Source organism: Leptonotus elevatus, chromosome 1, assembly GCF_054856555.1.
Source record: "Leptonotus elevatus isolate MCC_2025b chromosome 1, RoL_Lele_1.0, whole genome shotgun sequence".
Lineage (NCBI taxonomy): Eukaryota > Metazoa > Chordata > Actinopteri > Syngnathiformes > Syngnathidae > Leptonotus > Leptonotus elevatus.
The window spans coordinates 9,111,742-9,139,247 of record NC_141239.1 but is presented as its reverse complement, the minus strand read 5'-3'; the positions used below and the strand labels follow the sequence as shown (position 1 = coordinate 9,139,247).

Genomic DNA, 27,506 nt, shown 5'->3' with positions numbered 1-27,506 from the left:
GTTGCGTTGTGGACCAACTTGCAACATTAAAGCAAGTCAAAAATGGAATTATTGGGTCAGACCATTTTGCCCAACCACTGTCAAAGTCTGTTCAAAAAGTTAGACTATTGCTATAAAGTCCTAACGTAACCAATGAGTGACACATAGGCCAAGGAGAGACTCACATCTCTATTGACAATTCTGAATATCCAGGCATTTCTGATTACCCAATTCAACACAAGGCAAAGACTTCCTTTATACGGTGACAACAAACGGCGGATTGTATTGCTTTTGTCTGTGACTAGCACACAAACCAGGCAGATTGTTATAGTAGCCAAATGACAATTTATCACATTTTGTAATGGAAATAATCCCCATAGTCACAAATCAAACAATCCAAAGTGCAATGCTTGTCAATGAGCAGAGAGCTTCCGTTCACCGAGTTAACCGCCATTTTGGCTTGTGATGTAAGCTCAATAGTCAGATACCGGGCAAGAAGTTAGTACTTAATGCTCTGTCAATAATAGCAACATAGATAGTACTGTAGTACTGTATACTATACTATACCTAATCCGAACCCTTTGAGCTATATTTTTCGCTAAAGCTAACAAATGTCAACATTTAATGCCAGCCTGTCAATATTAAACCATGATCCAATATAACACTATACAATACTTAACCCAAACCCCATGCGCTATATTTTTCGCTAAAGCTAACAAATGTTAACATTTTATGCCAGCCTTTCAATATTAAACCATGATACAATATAACACAATACAATACTTAACCCTAAACCCATGCGCTATATTTTTCGCTAAAGCTAACAAATGTCAATGAGCAGAGAGCTTCCTTTCCCCGAGTTAACCGCCATTTTGGCTTGTGGCGTAAGCTCAATCGTCAGATAACGGGCAAGAAATTAGTACTTAATGTTCTGTCAACATAGATAGTACTGTAGTACTGTATACTATACTATACCTAACCCGAACCCTTTGAGCTATATTTTTCGCTAAAGCTAACAAATGTCAACATTTTATGCCAGCCTGTCAATATTAAACCATGATACAATATAACACTGCATCTATAGTTTATGCTAACACTAATTGAGTCACAAAACTAGAACAAGTCCTTGGAAAAGTAGACACTGGGTCAGCACCAACCATTACCTAAAAATAAGGTTTTTGCACACTGAAATATGGTAATAAATGTACAGTTAAAACTAATTTATTGATACTATATGTTGATATAATACAACACTGTTATCCAGTTTGTTTTTTGGTCCCAAAAGGGCACATCAGCTGAAAACACGACACCTGGTCATCTCAAGTTTAGAGCACAAGAACCTTTTATACAAACATAAACCTTTTATGCCCGCCAATCACTATTGTTCTACAACACGATATAACACTGCATTTAATTTTGGGGGGCTAACGCTAAATGAGGGCACGTCCTTAGAAAAGTGTATCTGGTCACCACTAGGCCTTACCTGTGCCGCAGTACTGCACATGGTTGACATGGTAACCAGAGATCCAAGGGTTTCGGAACATGTTTAACGGCGTGGATGAGGGACAGCTTGAGGCGAGAGGTCGCTAACCGGCACCCGAGCGCTCGCACCACCACCACCACCACCACCGCCGCCGCCACCCGCCAACGACACCACCCGGCCTCGCGGACTGATCGCAATGTCACCCGAGTCGGAGAACGACAGCACTGCGGGACGCCAAAGCTGCTCAGCGGCCTAATCAGATTACAGTCAGAAATTAGCCGCGATGATCAAAACAGCGGGACAGGGGATTGGACGCGATGTGCCAGCGAGGGCGGGGAATGGGGGGGGGGGGGGGTGCTTCTCGGGCCAGCAACTGAAGGTGAAGCTGCATGCACGTCAATTAGCATTAGCAAGCTAACACATTTGCGCCATAATCCCGTCTAGGATTGTGTGATAAGAGGTGTTTACTTCTAGACTTTCACTGACTGGTCGCTATCTGCTATGATTCAATATTCTTTATGTTTTTTCTAATTTCAAGTGTTACTTAATTGAGTCCATGGTTTTCTGAATGCAACAATTTTGTCTCAAAATAGTGTGTTTTGTGTATTCAGCTAGCTAGCTAACTAACTAACTAACTCATTTCTTTGGGTATCTGTAGCAGATATATGGCGGCGAAACAACCTCCTGTAGGGCGCGGCACAACCTATGTAATATAATTAGCGATTACTAGACCTACAATTATACTCTAAAAAATGTACATTGATGTGATTGAACTTTTTTTGTGCATATTATTGAAATTAATATTAGTTTTTATAATGAATGGAACAAAAAAATAATAATTTTACACACTGTTGCTTTAAAAAATACAGTGTATACAGTTAAAACCTAATGACAGGATTGCATATGTTCTGACATGGATGACAAATAAATGTTATTGTGAAAAAATTTAATAGAAAATATATTTAAATAATATCAATTTACATTTAGCTATGCATGCATACAGTATACCTTACATATTTGTCCAACTTGTTATTGCTCAAATGTTAACTTAAAAAACACATTTTCATATATATTGTATTTATATAAATTTTGAAAGTTATTATTATTATTATTATTATTATTATTATTATTATTAATTCAAATTAATGTTTGCCCTGTTTTTTTTTCCCTTCCAAAACCCATGCTTTTAAGGGAGCATACTTTGGGGCTCTTCTCCCCCCGCCCCACTCCCTTATGTTTTTCATTTTCATCGAAGAAAATCAGGGTTGCTGTTTGGTGACCCATCAGGCTTCTTGTTCTGTCTCCCTCTGTTGGTCATTGTTGGTTTTTTTATGTCTCTTGGATGGGTTGTAACTGTTAAGTGAATGTCCTTGCTCTGAACTCGACTTGTGCAATGACAATACATTATATTCCATTCAATAATAATAATAATAATAATAATAATAATAATAATACTGTCCAGGTCATGTTTGTAAATGAGAATTAGTTCTCAAACATTTTTACCTGGTTAAATAAAAGTGAAATAGAATAATAATAATAATAATAATAACAATAACAATAACAATAACAATAACAATAACAATGTCCAGGTCATGTTTGTAAATGAAAATTAGTTCTCAAACATTTTACCTAGTTAAATAAAAGTTAAATATAATAATAATAATAATAATAATAATAATAATAATAATAATAATAATAATAATAATAATAATAATAATTCGCCTGGAGTGACTGGCAACCAGTTCAGGGTGTATCCCGTCTATTGCCCGAACCCAGCTGGGATAGGCTCCAGCACCCCGAGACCCTAGTGAGGAATAAGCGGAAAAGATGGATGGATGGATAGATGGATGGATAATAATTAGTCTGGTCATTTTCAATACTTTATTATGGACTTAAAGTACTGTCTAAAAAAAAAAAACGTGTTATATGTATATGTACTGTATACTGTATTTTGCACATGTCTGAAATATTCAATGTATAAAGTGCACGCGCTGAAGTACAAAAAGTAGCCCGGTGTCAAATCACACTGTTGACTCTGATGCTTTTTCTCACCCTTTCACACAGGCAGACACACACGCAAACACACACACACACACATTCGCACACTCGCACTTTTACACACTTGTCCCAGGCGGCTCTCCCCTAATAAGGCAACATATGTTGTGAGTGGCTGCTGCGAGGAGGTCAGCATGTCCACCAGCAGAGGCTTGTGTTTACAAGACGACAGCCAGCCTTGTTGTGCCCCCCCCCCACACACACACACCATACCCCCTAACCCCCCCCCCCCCCCATGATTGTGCATGTATGTGATATTGCGCAATCCATATTATGTTAAGAGGTTGCAATGAGCTTTTGAACGTCATTTTACCGCTCTAGGTAAAGTATCAGGTGCTTAAGCTCCATTCCCTAATTGTCATCATCATCATCAGCATCATCATCATCATCATCATCATCACCAAGTCAGAGGCCAGATGTGCTGGCTAACATCCAATGGGCCTTACAGTCCACACTCAGGGCAGATAAAGATGTCAATATTTCATAGTACATAACAGTTTGCATCTTTTCTTTTTAGGAAAGTGCAACATCAAACTGAAATGAATTTTTTTCTAGTAAACAAAACAATGTAGTGTATAAAATGAAGGCTAAATATTTACTAGTATATAAAAACTTTAATCGTTTCATTTTAGGACAGTGCATCATAAAAGGAGTCCATTTTCTAATGAAACTACACACAGACATAGCTTCTTAAAATGATGAAATTAATACTGAAATATTTATTAAAAATATACAGTGCATCTTTTCTTTTTAGGAAATTGCAACAGCAAACTGCCAGCAGTAGATTTTCTAAGAAATTAATTATTCTCAAATCAACAAAATATACAATCAAACAAACATGAATCATATAATGGATTTAATCTTTTCTATTGATTTTTGCTTAAGCTTTACTGATAGCCTATTCACGGTGGCATGCCGCATGTTGCCATTTCAAATGAGTTTACACGCATATCGCAAGCCATAACAATCCGTAGACAGAAATTGAGCTACTGTGTCTACACATTAATTCAAAACTCAAAATACACTTAAAGTATTAGTATAAATCAGGCGGCTTATTGCCAGAATAAACAATTTCACTGTGTTCATACACTCAGTGACATCATAAACAATAATGATCTTCTTATATGGTCGGTATTGTACTACACACACGTTGGTGTTTGTGTCTGTCTGTAGCCATGTGTGTCCTAACATGTGGTCATGTGTGTCGCGACGGGCCGAGCAGGTGTTTGGCGCTACGCACAACATGCATCACAAGGCGGCTCGCTGACCAGCTGTGTGGGAACTACACGCCGCATATTCATGTCATCATGATGGCGATGAGGGTGATGATAACTATCTTAAATACGTTGCAATTGTCAGAAATATATATATATATAATATTTTTGAGAAAAGAGTAATACATTTATGAAAATTTTTAAATATTTTCCAAAGGAAAATAGAATGGGGTTTTTTAGATTTTTTTTTTTGTTGTTGTTGAAAAATGCTTTTTTTATTAAAATAAAAGTAATACCTTCAAGTACATTGTGAGGAAAAAGTTGAATCTTATAAGAAAAAAAGTATATTTTGAGAGCAAATTTTAAGGAAAAAAAGTCAGATGTTTTAAAAATGTAGATAATTTAAAAAAGTATTTTTTTTTTATATAAAAACAATAAAGAAAAAAAGCAGTACTATCCATTTTCAAGGAAAAAAAGAAGTATAGACAGGAAAAAAGTCATGTCAATTCATTTTAAGAAAAAAAGGTCAATTCTAAAAAAGATGAATTTTGGAAGAAAAAAAAAGATTTTCATTTTAGACAATTTCATATATTTTATTTATTTTGGGGAAAAAATATATATTTTGTATGAAAAAAGGCTACTTTCTTTTTGAATAAAGTTGCCATTCTTGGAAAAAAGTTACGGGGCGAAAAGTAAGAAATAAAAGTTTATTTTTGACAGTAGGTGAGAGAGAAAAAGTGTCTTGTTTACATTTTTTCCCAGCCAAAAAAAAGAGATATACTTTAAATAAGAAAAGCTATATTTTCACAGATCAAGTGTATGACCTTTACGAAAAATGTTGTATACTTTCACGCAAAAAAATTCTGCATGACTTGGGTTCAAATCTGGCACATTCCGATTGTTTCTGATGGGGCTTTCGTCTTCAAACGTCATCAAAGGAAGAGAGGACGGGCTGGCACTACTCACATGTATCCTGGAGGCCAAGATCAGGGCTCGCCGCTTCCTTTCTCAGGTGCTGCAGAAGCTGCCGGTGCGAGCAGGTAAAGCCAAAAAACAAAAACAACCCAAAAACGACATACGCAGATAAATGTGGCGGCTTTGCTTTGTGCTGTCTGGGAAGAAATTAATCCATAAAGTCCACACTTAAAGTTCGGCAATATTCACCCGGGAGCAGGTGGGAGAGGTGACCCGCCAGCGGGGAGGGTTGCTCGGCGTGTGCTGGGTAACCCAACCTCGGGGCCCTCCATGTATGGGCTCAACCCTGGACCGCCGTCTGCCATAAATAGCCGGGAGGAGCCCGGTCGGACCCCCCGTCCAATCGGCTGCTAGCCCGCGTGAGGGTCCCGACACCCCCGGGGAGGGGCAGGCCCACCCGCTTTACGCACCCGACACAAGGGATTAAATCAAATCTGAGGCACATTGTTGGGATTGCAACAAGAGGGGAGTCATTGGTGGGATTAAAGACACGCTCGGTATTACACATGCATATTATTAGAGCAGAGGGTTCAAGGCGCATGCGGCTGCAACATGTGAGTGCACATGCTAACTTGCAGGAAATTGGTTTGTAGAGTTTGGTGAGCTAGTGAGCTTCCTGTTAGTCCTTTGTCGCCATCTAGCGGTGACAAGAACTCCCATACTTTTAAAATAGCGCACTGGTTAGTCCATTATAGTTTTTGTTTTTTATTCAATTCATCTTTTTACCCAAGATGAATAATAAAGGAAAATTGCTTTTGCACCCAAAAAAATTAAATGTATTAGATTTGTGTAATACAATGTCTGTGACTTGATTGAATTAGTTATTTTTTATGCATGTTTCAAAATGTTGTACATAAATATACACAAAATCACATCTTTGCATATCATATTTCAAAAATGTTATGAAATAGAAATATGGCAATACACTACAAAGATAAAAGGTGATTAAACTTTTTTTCTCTCAACAAATTAAATGCCCAACTCCATATCAAGAACTGAAAGTATGTTTTTTAACATTGCATTTTTCCCCAAATTTAATTTACATTCTTAAAATATTTTTTCCACATTATTAACTTAAAAATTTGAATAATTATTTTGTATTTTCCTTTATTTCTGATTTTATTTTAGTCTTATTAGATATAATATTTTATTTATCCATCCATCCATTTACTACCGCTTATCTGGGTCTGGGTCGCGGGGGCAGCAGCTTTCGGAGGGAAACCCAGACTTCCCTCTCCCCAGCCACTTCAACCAGCTCCTCCGGCGGGATCCCAAGGTGCTGCAAGGCCAGCCGAGAGACGTAGTCTCTCCAACGTGTTCTGGGTCGTTCCAGGGCCTCCCGCCGGTGGGACATGCCCGGAACATCTCTCTAGGGAGGCGTCCAGGAGGCATCCGAACCAGATGCCCAAGCCACCTCAACAGGCTTCTCTCAACGTGGAGGAGTAGCGGCTCGACCCTGAGTCTCTCCCGGATGACCGAGCTTCTCACCCTATCTCTAAGGGAGAGCCCGGACACCCTGCGGAGGAAACTAATTTCGGCCGCTCGTATCCGGGATCTTGTTCTTGTGTGGGTGCTCCGGGAGTTCGAGGTACCGAGCCCCCTGATACGAGCTGTTCGGTCCCTGTACGACCGGTGTCAGAGTTTGGCCCGCATTGCCGGCAGTAATTAGATTCGTTCTCAATATTTTATTTATATTTATTATAATTTGTTAGATATAAAGTTAATCCAAAAATTGTTGATGCTATTTTAAATTAAATTTTTAAAATAAAAAGGTTTTCAAATTTTCGCAAATTTCATCGCGAAACTACTAATGGTTATGTTAATCAGATTTGCATATTGAAAAAAAAAATACCACACAAAACAGTAATATCCTTCACCAATTTTCACATTTATCTAACTATGCTTTTGATTGATTGATTGATTTCATATAGTGCCCTGTATGGGCATACACTAGCCTCGAATGACAAGACAACTTCCAATCAAAACTAATGATCAAATTATTTAAATTTATTAAATTAAATGTATTAATCAGTGGAAAGAATTTAAATAAACAACACCCAATATATGACTTCCTACTTTGAGAGGAGAGAGAGAAGATGGCTGCCCTCCAAGCATGGCCGCCACCGCCAACTCACTCGCGCCGCAAATGTGCCAACTTCTCCAACACTTTGATGGCACTCGAGTAGAGCGCGACGGGACGCCGTCATCTGACTGGACCTGGCTGGACCGTACGGACCTGATAATTAGTCTAATGTGCTAGACAAAAGCTTCAACAAAGAAAAAAGGATGGAGATAGTTCCTCTGAGAGATAAGCTTGTATGGAATCGGAACCGATATATATATATATATATATATATATATAAGAGGTGTCAAAATTAGTACGTGAATTTTGAGTTAAAATTCCTTTAACACCACAATTTTATTTTTTTTACGCGCGATTAATGACCACCCTTTACTTGTAAAGCCTGCACTGGGGGAATTCCAGTCAGACACGTCCACGTCAAAATGTAGCAGCAATAAATGTAATAATAATGCATATATTGGTGGAGAATGGGCTCGAGTTGTATTTTACAATTTAAAAAATGTGCACAATTTCACAAGATAGCTCTTAATATGAAAAGAAAAATGCACTGAGCTGTCACTGTCTTACAAATGCAATTATCCCATCTAGTGGCAGATAATTGAACTCAACACAAATCAATATCACACCTTTTTTTTTTTTTACATTACAGTACATATTTTTGAATTTTAACTCAATTTTATGAATTATTATGAAATTACTGTATCAATGACTAAAAGATGCATTCATATTTATATTATTTCTATCATATATATATATGTATTCTTTGTCAAAAAAAATCATGTATTATATGACATGATGATTTCTGGCCCGTGAAAAGCACTTAGTCCACATCTAAATTCTCAACTGATGAGAAAACAAGAGGCAGTTTCATGCAAAGAGTTTATTTGTGAATGAGACTGCAGTATCATACAACAGTAGCACAATCATAATGACTCTATGAATTCTCCTGCTATATGTAGAGATACAAAGATCAAAGGCATGTCGAAAAGAAACAATGAATGACTTCTCTTCCATTTTTTTTCTTTTCATTTACTCTAAAAATAGCTTTTAAATACTTGGCATAGTCTCGTAAATTCAACTACGAAACACACACACGTTTTGCCCGTCGTCGCCTTTTTTTTTTTATGACCCTTTTTTAAGTTTATTTTAATCACGAGAGCGTACCAAATGCAAATATACTTTATGAAAAAGAAAACATTTTCTTGCCCCCTCGTCCCGCTCACTTGCACTCCATGCAAGGAAGAAAAAAAGATGTAGAAAAAAGCACTTAAATCTCTTATGAAAATAGAAAATATTACAAGTGTGCATAATCACTGCTCACGTTGCACGTCAACCTGTCGTATAGAAAAAAAGTCCAACCAGACTCTTTTATTATTTCGACGTTCAAGTGTTAGCGCTCACATGCCAATCGTGGGGGGCCGTTTCTATGTGGGCGGGGCAAGTTTGCGTACATAAAAAATAAAAAACAGCGGTCAGCTATGCGTTATTTCAAAAAATAACGCAAACTTACGCTCGATCTGCTACAGCGTCCCCGGTTTTACTTGTCAAGTAAAACCACTAAATGACCTGTGACGACAGTGTTGCGTAGACTTGGAGAACATATTTGGCTGCAGTGTGATGCGATGCTTGTTATTAACAAAGAATACTCGGGCCACACTCAAAACAATAAATGATTACACTCTAAAATTCAAGGCGGAATTTCTCAATGAAGTTGGATGTACTTGAGGAACAAAGTTGTTTATTTAAAAATAAGTCACGTATTTTCGAGAAAAGGGTTTACGATCGAGAAAAAAGTCGTACATTTTTTAGAGGGTTTATATATTTTCGAGAAAAAAAATATTGTAATTTTGCGATTAAAAAGTCTGACATTATCAATACTATGGTCAGACATTTTTTAGTATTTTTTTGGGGATGTTTTAAAAAAAAAGAGTATTTTATCTTCACCAATAAAGCAACAACAACAAAAAACATTTATAGAAAAAAGTCACTTACTTTTGAGAAAAAAAGTTGCATATTTTCAAAATGTTTAGATATTTCGTTTAAAAAAAATCTGGATATTTTTCAGAATTGTATATTTGAAAAAAAAAGTTAAAATGTTTTAAAGTAAAAAAAAGTTATCTTTTAGAGGTATATTTTTGAGAAAAGGCATCGTTTATTATTCAGAATTTTAAAATACTTCTGAGGGCAGTTGAAGATTTTCAAGAAAAAATTGAAATCTTGGGAGAAATATAGTACTTTTTTTTTGTGTGAAAAAGTTGTATATTTTCAAGATAAGACCTGTATTTTCAAGGAAAAATATTGGATATTTTGGGGGGGAAAGTGTAATCATATATAAGTTGTTATCAAATAAAGTTACCTTGTGTTTTGCAAAACAAAACAAAAAAGTCATAATTTTAAAAAAGTTACAGAAAATATATGGCTATTCTTGAGGGGGAGAAAAGTCATAATTACAAGGTTATGCATATATTTTCAGGGAAAAAGTTGTGTGTTTATCAAAACAAATTGTGAAAGTCAAAAGTACAAAATTTGTATATGCAAGTATAGATGCCATATGGTATTTTCGAGAAAAAGTTGCAAAAAAAATATGGCCTTTCTTAATTTTTAAAAGGAATATATTTTTGGGGAAAAAAAGGCTTATATTTTGAGGCTCCCCCCCCAAGAAAATAGTTTAATATTTTCAAGAGAAAAGTTGTATACATTAAGGAAATTGTCCATTTAAAAGAGAAAAAAAAAGTTTGAAGGAAATTGTTATATACTTTTAGGAAAAAAACTTTTTCCCGTAATATTTGAGGAAAAAAAGTGACATTTTTGGAGTCATTTATTCTCAAGAGAAAATCTGAAATTTTCAAGCAATAAAGGCAGATATCTTTTATTGAAATGTTTAAATACGTTCAAGAGCAGCCGTACATTTTCGAGAAAAAACTGTAATCTTGTGAGGAAGAAAATAACATACTTCAAGATGAAAAATGACAATTTCGAGAATACAATAACATTCTCAAATATATACTACTGTTTCCTCCAATTATTATGACTTTAATCTAAAAAAAAAACGTTTTTCTTTTTCTTTTTTTTAATTATTTTTTTTTAAGAAAAGAAAAAAAAGAGAGCAATGATGATGACATTACGGAATGAACAATACTGAGCTCTCTAAAAAATAAATAAATAAACGTTTTTCAATGTGGCCCTAATACTCCTCGTTTGTTTTAGTAAGGCGACGTCGAAATTTACAAGAAATGCTGAGACAACCGCTAAAATGCTACAAGTGTAAAAAGGCTACATAACAATTATGTTACGTTATGACAAATAATTCGCACACATCCGTTGTTGATTTGTTACAATGCAATGCTGGATAAATGCAAAAACACACACAACTTTTCAAACACATTTTTACTACTACTGCTATTTTTTTTAAAGTATTTTTTTTCATTATTCTCTATTTAAAAAGTCTTATCTAAAAACCCTGTATGCATTGAAAAATTCCACGATATTTTGGCGCATTTGTGTTTTAGCTGCAGCATTGCATTGTAGCGTTTAAGTACAACTACCAAAGAATTGCGACCCCCCCCCCCCCCCCCCACCCCGGAAATCATGTGTGAATGCTGAGAGCAGGGTAGCAATTACAATAATGACAATGATTTTGAAAAATTGCAAACGTGCAAAAGAACTGAAGTGAGTTGACGTGGAGATACTTGTATTGGAATAAGACAGCGACGTTACACACGTTAGCATTGGGGCGTATGCTAATCTCTCAGCTTTCACACGAGAAGTTGGACAACAAAGATGGAAACCATTTTCCGTGTGTGTGTTTTTTTTCCCCACGGGATCAACAACAGAAGAGCCGGCCGGGCGAGTGAAAGCTGGAAGACGAGACGACGACGACAACGCGACGCACGAAACACGGCGCAGACGACGCGACAAACGCCACAAACAAACTTCCATTGGAACGCTCTAGAAAATTAGAGACGCTGTCCATATGATTATACTCTACTGACACACATGTGGAGAAATAAAACTTTATGGCAAAAATACAAAATACCTCTTAAAATATTTAAAATATATTTCATATATATTTATTTTTTTGTACATTATGCAAACAGATTAAAAGGCGATGATGATAGGAAAAATAAATACTCAGTGAAATGTAATGCAATGCTTGACAAATGTATTAGACCACCACCAATTTAAGAGAACGGATCATCAATAAAATCATATGTGAAAAATCAGACCCCAAAACTATTTCCCTTAGCTATATAAAATGTAATTGCAATTTATATCATGAGTAAACCCGCTCAAAAAAACTCAAGAAGCCATGCCTAAATAGTAAGGAAGTCTGCCATTTTGGTTTTAGTGGCCATTTTGGTTCAGATTTATGTTTGGGAGCAGCTCTTAAGACTATTTTGAAGTAATTTTAAGTCATGTGAAAATCCATACCAGTTTTTCTTAGCAATAGAAGTAGACGGCAGACACACAAAAAAAAAGTCTCAAGAATATATGCCAGAAAAGGCACAGAAAATCTTCCATTTTGTTTTAAAGTGACCATTTAAGGGTCATTTTCTTATTTTTGGGAACATCTTTTGGAATTTTTGGAAACTCAGCACCCAAAACCAGTTTCTCTTAGCTACATGAAATTTAATAGCAATGTCTATCATGTATATCAGCAGTAAACTCGCTCAAAAAACTCAAGAAGCCATGCCTAAGTACACACAGGAAGTCTGCCATTTTGGATTAGGTGGCCATTTTAATGAAAATATATGTTTGGCAGCAGCTCTTGGACCACTTTGAAGAAATTTTGAGTAAATAAATACAGCCTTTGAAACCAGTTTCTCTAAGAAATGTGATATTTAATAGCAATGTCTACCACAAGTGGGCGCACAATAAAGTCTCAAGAATATATGCCCGAAAAGGCACAGAAAATCTTCCATTTTGGTTTAAAGTGGCCTTCTAAGGGCCACTTATGTTTGGCAGTAGCTACTGGAATTCTTAGAAACACAGCACCCAAAACCAGTTTCTCTTAGCTACATAAAATTTAACAGCAATGTGTATCGTGTTCAAACCCACAAAAAAAGTCTCAAGAAGCCACGCCTGAAAAGATGCAGCAAGTCTGCCATTTTGTTTTAAAGCCATCATTTCAGGGTCCCTTAAAACTAATTAGACCTACAGATTTGGCCTTGCTACCAAATTTGAATCTTTGAAATGAGTTTTTATAATTGCCTGTGGGCAGTCAGTCTTGAGGACTCTCATCCTATAGGTGGCAGTGGTCTAATAAATCTGTCAAGCGCTGTACATATGACGATGATGTAAAGCAGCAGCCCAAATACCCTGACACCATGTCCCTGTAGAATGATCACAAGACTACGCTTCCGACAGGTAGCTCCATGACACCGCTCAGCTTATTTGTACAACAATATTGCTCTATCTCACTTCCTTTTTAAAATGTGTTCTATTCTATCTGTTTGTCATTGTTGTAAGAGTTGCTGTCAATTTTTATTGCTTCCTGAAGGTATCTGCGCGTTTAGACTTCACCTGAAAACAAGGCAACCGGCATGCCATGAACTGAGCGGGCGATCATGTGATTAGCTTAGCAACTGGGGGATAGAGGGATGGTGGGGGTGGGGGGGGGGCACAATGTCGCCGAGTTAAGTAAAGGCCGAGCGATGTCGGGAAATCAAAAACAGTTCTTGAGCCAAACGCGGTCGCGACGGGCGGTGCCGCCACCGCCGCTAGTTGCGACTTTATTTTGGTACAGCAAATAATAGCAAAACCCTCAAATTAATGCTTACATTCATAATGCGCAGATTCTCGAGTGTATTCACTGTCGTCATATGCATGGATGAGTTGCATAATGTCTGCCAATGAGAAAAGCATCGGGAGAAGACTGGGGGGGGGTTGAAGAAGTCGGTAATCGTGGGCCGGGTAGGGTAGGGTAGGGTAGGGGGCCACCTCCCTTTTGGCAGTGGAACAGCACTCTTAGAAGTCAAGCCGAGGGTGAGGGTGTGTACACAATGCTCTCGTCGGACAAGAAGGCCATTTCAGTGTCAAGAGATGAAGATGAAGGCATTCTAAGTTAGGCAGCCAGTTCACAGTGTTGTGTGGAGCGCTAAAACCTCGAGATGGGGACACGATGGACGCCGTCTTTTTCCACGCCGTCTCCACCTGTCACAGCGTTCTGCCACGTAAAAAGAGGAGTCATTGCACAAGAGACCGCCATGCTTGGTCAGGTCAAAAGGAATTGGGGTTGGAAGATTTGGGGTGTGGTCTCGTCACTCAAGCCTATGGAGTATCATGTTATCACAGAGTATCGGGATTCAGCAGCTCGCAAAACATACAGGGGCTCCTCGGTTTACAATGGAGGAGGCAATGTAACCTCGATTAGTAACCTATGCTAATGCAGTCATCAGTCAAATGAAACCTTTTATGTATAATGTCCTAGAGCAGGCTTCTCCAATCCTGGTCCTCTAGAGCCAGAGTCCTGCAGGTTTTAGATGTTTCCGTTCTCCAACACACCTGATGCTAAAGATCAGGCTCATTATCAGGCTTCAGCAGAGCGTGCTGATGAGTTGATTATATCAGGTGTGTTAGTGGGCCAAAATATCTCAAACCTGCAGGACTCCGGCCCTCAAGGACCAGGATTGGGGAAGCTTGTCCTAGAGTAAACTGACCTTCAGGATTATTTTTTAGGTAAATTAATTTTGAAATCTGAACAAATTCAAGTGCCATAAAGCATTCTGGAAGATTTTGTTTTTATTTCTGATGGTCCACTTTACAGGTGAGCCTGGTCGAGCACGGGCACATTTAAACAAACCACACTCACAATCTAATGCGCTGCCCTAAAAGTATCTAAGAACTCCATCCTTCCCTCCATCTATCCATCTTCAAAAGCACTATCCTGTTCAGGCTGGAGCCTATCCCACCTAACTCCAGGTGAAAGGCACCCCTAGACTGGTCGCGTTTCAAGTACGGTGCCACTGAGTAGAAACCAAAACCATGCTCCCTACACCAAAATCAGGCAAGAGAACCACCACACCACAACTCCTGGCATAACTCTTAACTTACCTGAAAGTAGAATTATCATTTCGCTTTGCAGTTTTGTCCAAGACCTGGCACGATCCAGCCACCTCTTTATCTTTGCCTTCCCCGCCTCTCTGGGAAGCGGCGGGGGGATCCTGGGAGTCCTTGCCCTCTCCGTCTCCCTCCCCAGAGTCATTGCTCCTGATGCTCAGGCGTCTCATGCGATACATCACGTCCACCTCCCGCATCCTACCCAGGCGTTCCACGGCCCCTTGGCCAGGAGAGATGGCTAGCTTATTCTGCAGAGCTTCAATTCTATCAGGTAGGGCGTCGCTCCGCCGCTCCCCTTCCAAGCTGAGAGACAGCCTGCGGTCTAGCTTTGGCACGACTGAAAGGGGCAGTCTCTCTGGCGGGAACTCTGGCAACCCAGAGTGATCTCGTCCCGGGTGGGTCCATAGGACAAGTCTATGCTCCGCTAGAGCAATTGGCTTCCTCTCTTGCTCCTGCTTGTCGTCCAATGTTGCGACAGTTTGTCCCTCTTGTCCCCGTGCAGCGTCAGCCTCAACACTTTGCGCTGTTTCCCCCTCAGTGACTTCTTTCTGTGCTGACTCCACCAACTCAGTTTTACTCGGTTCTTCTGAGTCTGCTGACCCATCTGCGGAACCATCTACTGTTTCTTCAACCTCGGCCAAATTGTCTTGTGTTGATGAATCCTTCTTCCTTGCATTAGTACCCGAGTTCTGCAGTTCCCAATTGCTCGCATTCTCAGCAGGACTTTCAGCTGCAGCACACTGCGGTGGACTTCCATGTGGATTGACCGAGCTATCTGAACTGTTCTCCTCGTGGAGAGGAGGCAGCGGGCCCTGTCTCAACTGGTTTTCCAGCTCTCTTTTGCAAATAGGGCAGTCCTCCTCTGAATCGAAATCTTGAGGAACCGCCGGGTCATTAGGATCGTTTGAATCCCGAGAGTGACGCAAAGTCTGACATATGTCTTCATAGTCAGGAGGACTCGTCAGCGTGGAGGCATCCTGCATGGGCTGTCGGTCCGCCCATGGCACCTCCGCCGCCGCGCTGTTTGTCGTCGGGCCGAAGTCACAAAGTGGCGTCTCAATGGGTTCGTCCGGCAGATCCAGTTTCACCGTCCTGCCGTCGTTGCTACGTCTACGTGGAAGATGCGGAACAACCCTGTATTCTCTAAAGCCCGACTCCCGAGGGGGCACAGGAAGTTCTTCCCTAAGCTGTTTGCTGAATGTGACCGACTTCGTGGCGGGCCTAGAGAAGGCGCTCTTGACTTCCCTGTACTCTGGATCAACAGACCAGCTGACTGCACTGCGCCTAAGGCTGCTGGGTTTGTTGAGAGGCTGGGACGTCAGCCGGATTTTGATACGCTCGGGGATTTCAACTGTTCCATCTGGGACTTTATTGCTAGCAGCACCGAGCTCCAAGATGTCTTTGTAGGCCTCGTTGAGGTCCTCGATGCACTTGTCAACGCTAGGCTGTTTGCTGCTCTGTTTCTGCTGCTGCTGCTGTTGATCCTGGACTTCTTTTTGGATTGCCTCCAGCTCTTTGACAGCATCCCATGGACGCTGGCTGACAATCGGTTTTATCAGGAACTCAGGAACCTTGAACACCTCCTTACCACTGCTCGCTGCTGGTTTGCTATCCACATTTCCTGAGGGTGGCACTGCTGGCTGCTGAGCTGTGCTCTTATTCAGCTGGTTGGAGAAAGTGGTGGTCAGGGAGAAGGCGCTGTTGCTCGAAAGTTTTAGACTCTTCACTCCCTTGATGGGGAAAGTGAAGGCAGTGCCCGCTACACCGCCACCATCTGCAGGGGCTTCAGTAGCAGCAGGGTCTGTGGTATGTGGTATGTGGTCTTCTTGTGCTTCCTTGTTTTCAGGGCCAGGTTTTTCGGCCTCTGGGCTAGTTTGCGTCTCCTGGTCACGGTACTGGTTTGCGGGCCAAGATCCTGACAACTTCAGTTCCTTGTAATGGTTTATTTTAGGAGGTCTACAAGGCAACTTTTTGAACATTTTACTGCTTGCTCGACTGCTCGTCTTGCTGCTCGCTATGCTACCAGTTAACGCTTGCAGCTCTGCCTCGGCTGAAGATGTGCTTTGGAGACTTTGGTTTGTTAAATGGCCTGTTTTGTTTTCACTGGGACTGTCAGCTGGGTCTGGTGATTTCTCATTATTGTTGTTTTGATCACGGATTGTACCAGTGAGCTGTGGGGTGACCGGAACAGAAACCAAACAAAAGATAGTTTCGCTTAGTCTTTTTTTTAGATTTTTGGACTTATCCTTGTCCGGTGGTTCGGGCTGTTCGACTTTCTTTACTTCTGACACAGTTTCAGGGACAACCGGCTCAGGCGGCTTGCACGGGGGAGGTGGTGGTTTACCCAGAATAGATGAAGGGAAAAACTGACTACGATTTTGTTCAGGACCTACACTCTCACTTTTTTTGTTCAATCCCCTGTTTCCCCATCGAGTGCTGCTGTCATTTTCAGGAAGGGTCGTCTTGCGACCCGTGTTGAGAGATTGTCCCTGTTGGGGAGGAAAGGCACTATCACATGTAGATTGTCCTAAATTCTTAGCGGATGGATTCTCTTTGTTGATGTTCCGGATCTTGTCTGAGTCGGTGAGAGAATTTCCGCCGGGCCCTCCTGAGATTTGATTCACTCTTGCGTCTTCAGCTGGTACTTGACGAGCTTGACCTTGTTGATCTTTGAGTCCAGAGGGTATTTGCTTTTGATAGGACGCCCCACGTTCTCCATAGTGTTCCAGCCACGAGTCACCTGTGTGCCTTGTTAGCCACCTCCCGGGGTCTGAGCTGGGCTGCAGGGAGTCTGATCTCCACCGCAGGTTAAGCATTTCGTTACGATTGATTGACAGAGATCTTGGGGGTGGGGCTCTTTTATACGATGGGGGCGGGATGTAGCCCGGGGGCTCCATTCCAGAGAGTGAGTGTTGTGCAAAATAGTCATGTCGCAGCTCCCCGCCCCTTGAATAAAAGATAGGCCTGTCTTTTAGCTTGAGACCCTGGTCTATAGCAAGCATTTCTGCACTACCCCTAATTTGCTGGTGAATCTCATATGACGGCGGCTTTAAGGGCCTGCTGAACCTGGGCTTTGGTAAAAGTGCAACATGGCTGCTTGGGCCGGCAGTCCTGCCCCACCGTTCCCTGCCAATAGCGCCGCTATAGATATACCGACTATAGGGCCCAGAGAAAAGAGTGCTGCTTAGCCTTTGCGGTCTGTCTGGTAAGCTTGGTCTGGATGGAATAAGCTCTCTGCTGTTTGTTCCGTCAGGTGACAAAACTCTTGGGAGAGACTGAGACTTGGCTTTTGTTCTTGGGTGAAAAAAAACATCAGGTGTCCTCAGGCGATACTGCTCCAAAGCCCACCTTTCTCCGTCTCCGTCCGACAACTGCCTGCCCAGGCCCACGGCGGGCCTCCACTCCTCAGTACCAAGGCTCTGACACTTTCGCTCCCCAGTCACCCTCAGCTGACCGGGAGCATCTTGGTCCCGCAGCCAGGAAATTTCCTCCCATAGCTGCTGCGCTTGCCTCTCTGCCCTGAGTTCCTCGGCCGCTATGAGGGCCTGCGGTCTCCATGCCCCCGCAGAAGCCCTCAGCTCCCTGCCATCGGCATAGTCCAGAAGAATGCTAAAGTCTTGACCTCGCCTCCGCCAGTACGAAATATCCCTCTCGTCGTGGCTTAGCGGCTCAGAGTAGGTCAAACTTGGGACATCATAGAAACTGTGAAGACAAAAAAACTCCGTCTTAGTAAGACTGCATGCGGTGTTTGAAGGACAAACCATGAACCATTTGTAGGTTTTCTTTGATTTAGGCAAGAATGTTGGTCATGTTAGGGGTTGAAGTCAACCCAAGAATTCGCCGGCTTCAGAGATATTACCGGAGGCCTAACAGACGTGTAACGTTGCCAGCTGTGACCAGAGTAGGAAATTTAACACCCGAGACTCATTGCTCATACCCCTTTGTGTTGAAAGCATACTGTCGCTGTCACGTTACCTAATTAGCTAAAAGTAGCAAAGCTGAGTTCGAGAGACACTCGCCATCATTTTGAACAGCGACAACTTGTTCCATCACAAATTGGGACAAGCGAGTATTAGTTAGCTGCTAAACTTCTACGCTAGTTTCTCTCACTCAGACACTGAATACTGAATTTAGAATACGGGAAATTCAAATGCCGACTTGACAGGCCAACCACTTGCCTAAATTTGCTGATTGGTCAGAACGGAACTGTTATCGGAATATTCTTCCTTCGTCATCACGTCGAAAAATAATCGTCAGATAAATCAAAGTGTCAGAGAGCCAATATGCTAACATGTGACTGATAAGGTTCCGCCACACATTGATCGGCTTTACACGACAGACATACTTTACTACACGTGTGTGTGCGTGTGCATTTGTGTGTGCGCAATGGCTTTTCCAACAAAGTGCTGAAGTCAGCCACTGCTCCAGCGTCCCTTAAAGACGCAAATTGTGATGTTTCTGCAATATGATCAGCATTTTTAATTGTGCTGATCTTTACTTAAAGGGCGGTTGGTAAAAATAATAATAATAATAAAGCATCAATGACTTGACTAGTTAACTCACGATTAATCACAAATTTCATATCTGTTCTAAATGAACAATAAAAAAAATTCTAGCTTTTCATACTCTTGTTAACAAAAGTGGAAAAATATGTTAAACTGATAGAAATAGTTCAAAGGAATTTTCGACGTTTATAGCCGTCAATGGCAGTTAATGAGTTAACGGATTCTAAAAATAGTCGATAGTGACAACACGAATTTCAATGTGTTCTCCAAAGGGTCAATCATCATTAGAGGTGTTTTTCCCCGTTATCTATTAAAAAACAACTCAACAGGTGTAAAAATGAATGACCACAATGTGTGTGTGACCTGCGCTAAGTGAGTATGTGTGTGTGTGTGTGTGTGTGTGTGTGAGTCACAAGCAGCATATGCTAGTGTATGGCTGAGGGGGGAGCCGCGGCACACTTGCCCAGCAACATGCTGACATCACAAAGCACGTGCTGGATGGGATTCGGTGTGCCAGTGTTTACAGTGGAGCGGCTCTGTGTGCTGTCTTGACGCAAGTTCGATTCACCCCCGACCTCCATCCCGCTCCGCTGTTGTTTTCATCTGTCACGAGGGGGGGGGGGTCGAGCTAGCTCCGTGCACACAAGCGTTCGTCAGAAGGCCGGCGTGAGATTTGTCAGCCATGCTGCTGCAGGAAGGAGGGATGCGGTGGGAGTTGGGGGGGGACCTGCAGTGCAGCTTTTGCATGCTGACGGGAGGAAAGGCGTAAAAAATAAAATAAAAAAGTGGGGGGAAGCACTCACCCGCTGTCAGTAGCCAAAGAATCCCCCAAGGGCTGAGCGTCACCTAGGATACCCATGAAGGCCTCCTTCCTCCTCCTGTCGCCCTCGTTGTCCACGTAACCCTTGAGGGGCGCCGGCCTGCTGCCGAACAAGCTCGCCGAGGCCCCGCCACGCTCCGCCTCGTAGCCGTTAAGCGCCGCCGCCGCCGCCGCCCGGCCCGCCCGGTTATCCAGCAGGAGCTCACGCTGGCAGTCGGCGGGCCGCTTGTCGTACGCCGTGGCCGACGGCGGGCCGCTCCTGGGCAGCTTGTATCCGTGCGAGATGAGCAGGTCCTCCACGCTGTACATGGCGGCACACGTACGGGTGGGGTGGGGGGGGTAAAGGTGGGGGGGTTGCCTTATGTGCTGTGATGTTCAGTAGAGGCCATTACTTTAGGGAAGGAGACGCCAAAAGAAAAACAGAAAGAAAAGGTTAACCACACACGAAGTACAATATCTTCTTCTAGTCATTCTGATATGATTGGCGCCAATAAAATACGGTACAGTTGCAATATATCGTTTCTGCGGGTATCAGAAAGTCTAATTTCATGCTTTTAATGCTATTTTTAAAGCAAAAATAAATAAATAATTGAATGCCCACATCATACCGTAAATACACACATATACATTAGAGCTGGGTTTAAGAAAACGGATAATCAATATTGAATCGATTTTCCTTTTCGGGCCTGGTATCGATTCATAAAACAGTGAATCGATTATTTTAATATCTGTTTTCCCCATACATGTATAACAAAATGGAATTTTAACTCATTCACTGCCATTGACGGTTATAAACGTCATCATTTCATTTGTTTAGTTTAACATTTTTTTCCACTTTTGTTAAAAAAAACTAGAAAAAAATGATTGTACATTGAGAACAGATAATGTGATTAACGTTAAAAAAAATTAATCGCCTGACGCCCCTAATTTTTAATAATATTTTCTTTAAAAAAAATTTTTATAATAATTGCAATTATTATTTATTTTTTTTTATAATTAATCGCATGACTTCTCTAGTTAACTCACGATTAATCACACATTTTATATCTGTTCTAAATGTACAATACATTTTTGTTTAGGTTTTCATACTCTTATTAACAAAAGTGGAAAAAATGTTAAACTAATAGAAATTGTTCAAATTAATTGTTGACGTCTATTGTTGTCAATGGCAGTGAATGAGTTAAAGGCTGAGGTTGTTGTTTTTTATATTACTGTTTTCTTGACATTTACTGTTACTTGTTCACATGCATGCAAAAGTATTTTCTTACATTTAAGAAAGACCTGACTTTTTTGCACTTTGCGTTTTGGAAAATCTAAGGAGATGTTAGCGATTCTTCACATGTGCACGACAAACTACATGAGAACGATTAGCTCCTGATGTCATACAGTTTGATGAAAGATTTATGTCACGCATAAACTTTGGATTTCACCACAGGAATCAAATAGCCTACGTGATTTTTTTGCTTTATGGGGCTTTTTCTGTATTTTTTTTTTCTTTTTTTTTTTTTTACCCCCCTTGACACTTGTATGACAGTTAAGATTTTTTTTAAACGTGCCAGTATTGCTTGTACACTCCGTTTTTGTTGTTGTTGACGTAGCATTATGATAGACGAGTCAATTCAACGATGATACTTTTCAGTTGTCAACTTGCTGTGCGCGCTTTCACTTCCAAACACATGCTTGATCACTCATATATAACCACCCCCCCCCCCCCCACTCAATCACACATTTTTTGGGGGGTACATTTAGAACAGATATAAAATTTGTGATTAATCGTGAGTTAACTACTGAAGTCATGCGATTAATTACGATTAAAAAGTTGAATCACCTGACACCCCTAATTTTTAATAATCTTTTCTTTGTTAAATAAATAAAATAATTGTTATTATTTTTGTCAAATTTTTTATAATCTTTTCTTTTCTTTTTTAAATAAATAAAATAATTGTTATTATTTTTGTCAAATTTTTTATAATCTTTTTTTTAAAAGAAAAAATTATTAAAAATTAGGGGCGTGAGGCGATTACCATTTTTAATTAATTAATTGCATGACTTCACTAGTTCACTTACGATTAATCACAAATTTTATATATTATATCTAGTCAGCTTAAATTTTTACATTTATTATAAATGTTTTTAAGCTGTAACACATTTTTTACACTTTTCTCATTTACATTTTTTCGATTCCGATTTTTGGGTCTGCGATTTGATTCAAAATAGATTTTTCGATTAGAACGATTTTGATTCAAAATGATTTTATTGACAATGATTTTTGCTTCAATCTATAGATGTGCAAGGAATTGTAATGATCTACTCCAGTCTGACTCTCTAATGCTAATTAGCGCGCTACTCGCGGCACTTTTATCACTCAAAAGAACGGCGTGCTCCGCGCTGAAAAAAAAAAACTTTTATTGGAATAACTTGATCGTGACTTTTTCCTTCTACTCTCTAATGTGGCTACAACTTAACAGTGTATTAGACTGCGTGGAACCACACTGCCCTTATGTGGCCAAACCGGGTACAACATGAACAGCGCTCCAAATAAAGGCACACAAGACAAAGGCAAGACAGTATAAAATAATGTAAATAAAATCGATTTTGGGACATTTAAAATTGATTCTGAATCATACTAAATGAGAATTATTTTTTTGGCGCACCCCGATTAAACACCCTCATTGTTCAAACCTTAATAATTACTACTGTTATACTACTATAATACTACTTATTACTACTGTTAAAAAAAATGCATGCGAAATTGCATTAAAAATATACGCCAAAGAGCAAGGTAGCGAAAAGTGAACCGCGTTATAGCGAGGGGAAACTGCATATCAAGATGTGTATCAAATCGTCTTTTATTGGTGTGATATATTTTAGGGGAAAAAATGACACATTTACAGTACTGAAAAGTTCATTCAAATGAATCTAAAATGACAACAAAAAAGTAATTATATCATACCCTGTCAAACGGGATACCGGGTACCAGTACCGTACCTCAATGTTTTGGCGTCCAAAACGGCTCGGTATCTTTTTTCTTTTTTTTTTTGTACCACTAGTTAAAAAAAAAAAATACGACACAGCCCGCCAACTGTTTTAAAAGCAGGTACACATACCTCGCCTGTCTACCGATATGCGGAAAACGCCTTAAGTAAGCCGCACGCCTCTTTCAGCGTGAGGTCGCAGGAAGATGGCTTCACGCACTGAACACTGAAGCGCTCGCTGGCCGTGCACAAAGTGTCATCTGGAACTTTATTTTTACTTCTTCTTAAATGGCCGACAGCCACGGCAAGACAACCGACATGACGTTTTGTAACAAGTGCAAATGTTTTTCGCGGTGAAAGCAGAAGAAAAAGCAACAATCCCTCCTGTCCCTGCGGTGGACTCAAGGTGCGTTCAATGAACAGGCACGCAGTAGGAAATCACAGCAATGCATTAAAAAAATAAGCACAGATGACTGACAGAGCGACAGGTTGTGACGCACTTTTTGACATTTCCCTTAAAAGTAACCGAGTGTGAATTATTTTGTTCCCAGTTTGTAGTATTTGATGACGCATTTGACTAATTGGGAGCGGAATGGAGAAGAGCAGAGACACGTACGCACACTCAAGCAACGTTACGTTGACTCATGTGAGTGCCACTGTATTACCAATATTTAAAACAGATGACATCAAATGCGGTCAAATAAGCACTTCAAGAAAATGGCAATGCAATGTGAAAGCACATAGAGTATATACATAAATATATACAGTATTTACATAAATTAACTTGTATACATCCTAATATTTGGAATGAATAAAAATTAAAAACCATTTGAAGTTCTTTTGTCAGTTTTCATTTTGCTGATGTTTTCGATTTTTGTCGAGGTAACGTTTCAGTACCGGTATCGAGATATTTTATGCGGGTGTAGTATCGAAGCCAAAATGTTGGTATCGTGACACGAGTACCATATCAAATCGAATCATAATCCTGCTGAGTCAAATCGTCGAGTCGAAACCGTCCTTGAATTGTTTCGCACCTCACACTCTAAAAACAGTTGGGTCAGAAGTAACCCAATTATGGATAAAAAATGAACCGATCCACTTTATGGGTCAATTTGACCGAACTTTCTGGGTTGTTTCATACAGAATGAACCTTTTTTTTTTTTACCCAAGTAAAGGATCTGACCAATATTAATGAGTTGTTTTACACTAAAAGACCCATTTCAAATAGACCCAAGTAGAGGATCGGTCCGGTTTTGACCCATAGCTGGGTTATTTTTGACCCAACTCTTTTTAGAGTGCATGTATCCAAAAAAACGTATCGGATCGTCTTTCGTAGAGAGATGCTACTAAGATATGATGTATATTAGGAGTGGGAATCTTTGAATGTCTCACGATTCGATTCGATTCCGATTTTTGGGCCTGCGATTCGATTCAGAATCAATTTTCGATTAGGAGCGATTTTCGATTCAAAATGATTTGATTGACAATGATTTTTGCTTCAATCGATAGATGTGCAAGGAATCGTAACGATCTACTCCAGTCTGACTCGCTAATGCTAATTAGCGCGCTACTCGCGGCACTTTTATCACTCAAAAGAACGGCTCCACGCTGAAAAAAAAAACTTTTATTGGAATAACTTGATCGTGATTTTTTTTCCTTCTACTCTCTAATGTGGCTACAACTTAACAGTGTATCAGAACGCGTGGAACCACACTGCCTCTCAGTGGCCAAACCGGGTACAACAAGAACAGCGTTCCGAATAAAGGCGCACACAGACAAAGGCAAGACAGTATAAAATCATTTAAATAAAATCGTTTTTGGGACATTTAAAATCGATTCTGAATCATACTAAATGAGAATCACGATTCTTATGAGAATCGATTTTTTGGGGCATACCCCTAATGTATATGATTCGATACATTTCAATATCATGCACAACAATGTGATACAGTACAATTTGATGTGATACGAAGCAATGATTTGATGGAACATGATCACATACATCACATTGTGATAAAATATGATACAACCCAATGCACTACGGTATAATAATTAGCATCGTCGCTACTCTATTAACAATATTATTCCTGGAACAGAGACACACTGAAGCACTACCATTCAACTTGTTAAGTATATACAGTAGGCTAATTTATTCCTGGAGAAGATGGAAAGTAAATGCACAGCATGACTTCTTCTTGGATCTGATGGGCAGTGAATGCACCACCAGTCAACTTACACAAGGTCATGACTTCAAAGCCCCTTTAATTTGCATAGCAACAACCAAAGTATCACTTTTTGCTACCACAGGAGATCATTAAAAAAAAAAAAATGCATCTGCAAACTTATCGAGACTAAAAAGTGTGCATATGCTAACATTTGCCACCATGAAACAAAGTTGTTCACGCAGGAGGTCACATAAAGTTCACTTCCAATGTGCATAAATTAACAGCCCACATAATGTACATTCACACGTCTCACAGCATGGGGAGTGTTACCTGGATCTTTACCTAGTAACATACACACCAACATACACAAACACACACACACACGCTCTCCCAAAAATCCGTAAATATCTCCTCATCCTCCTGCCATGAATGAATCATGCAGGTGAAACGCGTATCATAACACACGGCCATCCATAATACATGCTTCATGTGCACCACGCCTGCGTGGCCGCATGCCATGCTATGCTATATGCTACGATGCTACGCTATGGGTGGAGAGAGGGGGGGGGGGGGGCACTGCAATATGGCAACATCATGAGCCCTATCATCATACCTGCCTGGAGACAGCTGCATGCACCTGCACTTCAACTTGCACATGCGGCCATGCTGCGACCCAACCCTGCCCGTGCGAGGGAGGGGAGAGAGAGAGAGAAAAAAAAACACCACCAAAAATAATAATAAGGAGACCGATCATAAGAATTAAAGCGAAAACGCACAAGTTGCAGATGCGCTAAACTGGGAGTGTTTACCGACGCGCACACGCGCTCACGCGCACACATGCATGCATAGCAACCCCTCCCTAGAAACCATGCAGCCGGCGATGGGCTGCACATTGCACGGGGTGTGGGGAAACAACGCGTGCAAAAAAAATAAGTAATTTTGGTATCGAAACGTACCTGGCGAGATGCGTGCGTGTGTGCGTGCGTGGCCGCTCGCTGCTGTTCGGCTTGCTCACAGAGCGCGGAGCCCGAGCCGAGCATGCCGATTGGTAGGCGGGGAGGACGCGCCGGTTGCTGGCTGCCTCGGACTGCATGGGCTCCCCGAGACACACGCAGGGAGGGAGGGGTGCGAGGGGAGGAAGGAGGAAGGGGGGAGGCAGGGCGGGGTGTGGGTGGGGTGGGGTGGCCCGCCGCTCCTCCTCGCTCGTTGCCTGCACAAATGGTTACCAACTCTCGGCTCAACTTTGCGTTTTAACGGCACGAGTACCAAAACCTGCTTTTTTTTTAGGTCCCTTAATGGAAAGTTTTTCAATATTAGCCCCTGTGACAAATTCAACAAAATTAGGTGGATGTGTCGATATATTGACAAGAGGGTCAAACAAATCTCAAAGGAGCAATGTCTGAAATTCAAAAAGGAAGTCGGCCATTTTGGTTTTAAGCGGCCATTTTGGGCGCAATCCAGGATTCGTACAAAATTTGCCCAAATAAGCCCGAGTTCGAAGCAGATATGATGAGCGATGCAAACTCTGACAATGTTTAAGTTTCTTTATTTAACTATTAGGGAGGTAATGATATCCAAACATCACGATATGAACCTTGATCATTATCACGAAATTGTGTGGAGGTTGGTGATATAAAAAAGCTCACGATACAGCCAACAATAAATAAATAACATGAGAGATAACTGCAGCAGTGGACAAAACATTCCTAATTAAAATTACACTGCACTAATAAACTAACTACGCGAGAGTTCTATCATTCTGTAATGTAAATTTGACTGTATTAGAGTCAATTTTGACTCTATTTAAATAGGGACCAAATTGACTTTTAGAGTAAACTAAAATTTACACTAGGAAGAGAGTAAAATAAAATAAAAATTGAAAAAAAACTCACTCAAGGGTTAAGGTTCAAACTCACGACCTTCAGCTTGGGAGATTGCCACACTACCACCTGAGCTATGCCTACTGTTTTCTTTTCTCCAAGAGACCAAAGATCGTTTTTGGTCTGATGGAGTTAGGAAGCAATCATGAAATCAGCTGTAGCTGACACGAGCGATATACTAGCGGATAGCAGGAGCTGCGTGGCTCAGTGAGCAGATCGGCTGTCTCCCAAACTCAAGGTCGTGAGTTCCTTCCTACGTTGAGTCACTTATATTTTTAAATTTTTCCAATTCTTTATTTTACTTTCTTCCAAA

General features: G+C 40.6%; 2 protein-coding genes across 8 annotated transcripts in view; both read right to left on the bottom strand.

The window, feature by feature from the left end:
- The window catches only part of svilb (supervillin b), a 42,982-nt gene extending 41,362 nt beyond the window's left edge, over window positions 1-1,620 (bottom strand). For 6 of the 7 annotated variants that reach the window (XM_086073327.1, XM_086073290.1, XM_086073270.1 and 3 more), the window contains exon 1: window positions 1,463-1,620. In XM_086073327.1, coding sequence (XP_085929453.1) covers window positions 1,463-1,523 — 61 coding nt within the window. In that variant the 5' untranslated portion in view covers window positions 1,524-1,620. The remainder of the gene's footprint in view (window positions 1-1,462) is intronic. The other variant, XM_086073319.1, reaches the window with a different exon arrangement.
- A 9,755-nt stretch (window positions 1,621-11,375) lies between these two features.
- On the bottom strand, window positions 11,376-26,413 carry jcadb (junctional cadherin 5 associated b). Its single transcript, XM_086070828.1, has 4 exons — window positions 26,270-26,413; window positions 20,157-20,564; window positions 14,843-18,550; window positions 11,376-13,955 (listed from the first exon to the last, which is right to left on the bottom strand). Exons 2-4 carry the CDS (start codon window positions 20,480-20,482, stop codon window positions 13,946-13,948), a joined length of 4,044 nt encoding a protein of 1,347 aa, XP_085926954.1. The 5' UTR covers window positions 20,483-20,564; window positions 26,270-26,413; the 3' UTR covers window positions 11,376-13,945.
- Window positions 26,414-27,506: the final 1,093 nt, after the last annotated feature.

What these genes read in the sequence shown, in the direction of transcription:
- jcadb (XM_086070828.1), bottom strand. Translation starts at nt 20,482, where the DNA reads ATGTACAGCGTGGAGGACCTGCTCATCTCGCACGGATACAAGCTGCCC. An exon ending in TCTTTGGCTACTGACAGCGG is followed by an intron (nt 18,551 to 20,156) that starts GTGAGTGCTTCC and finishes TTGTCTTCACAG; the next exon opens with TTTCTATGATGTCCCAAGTT.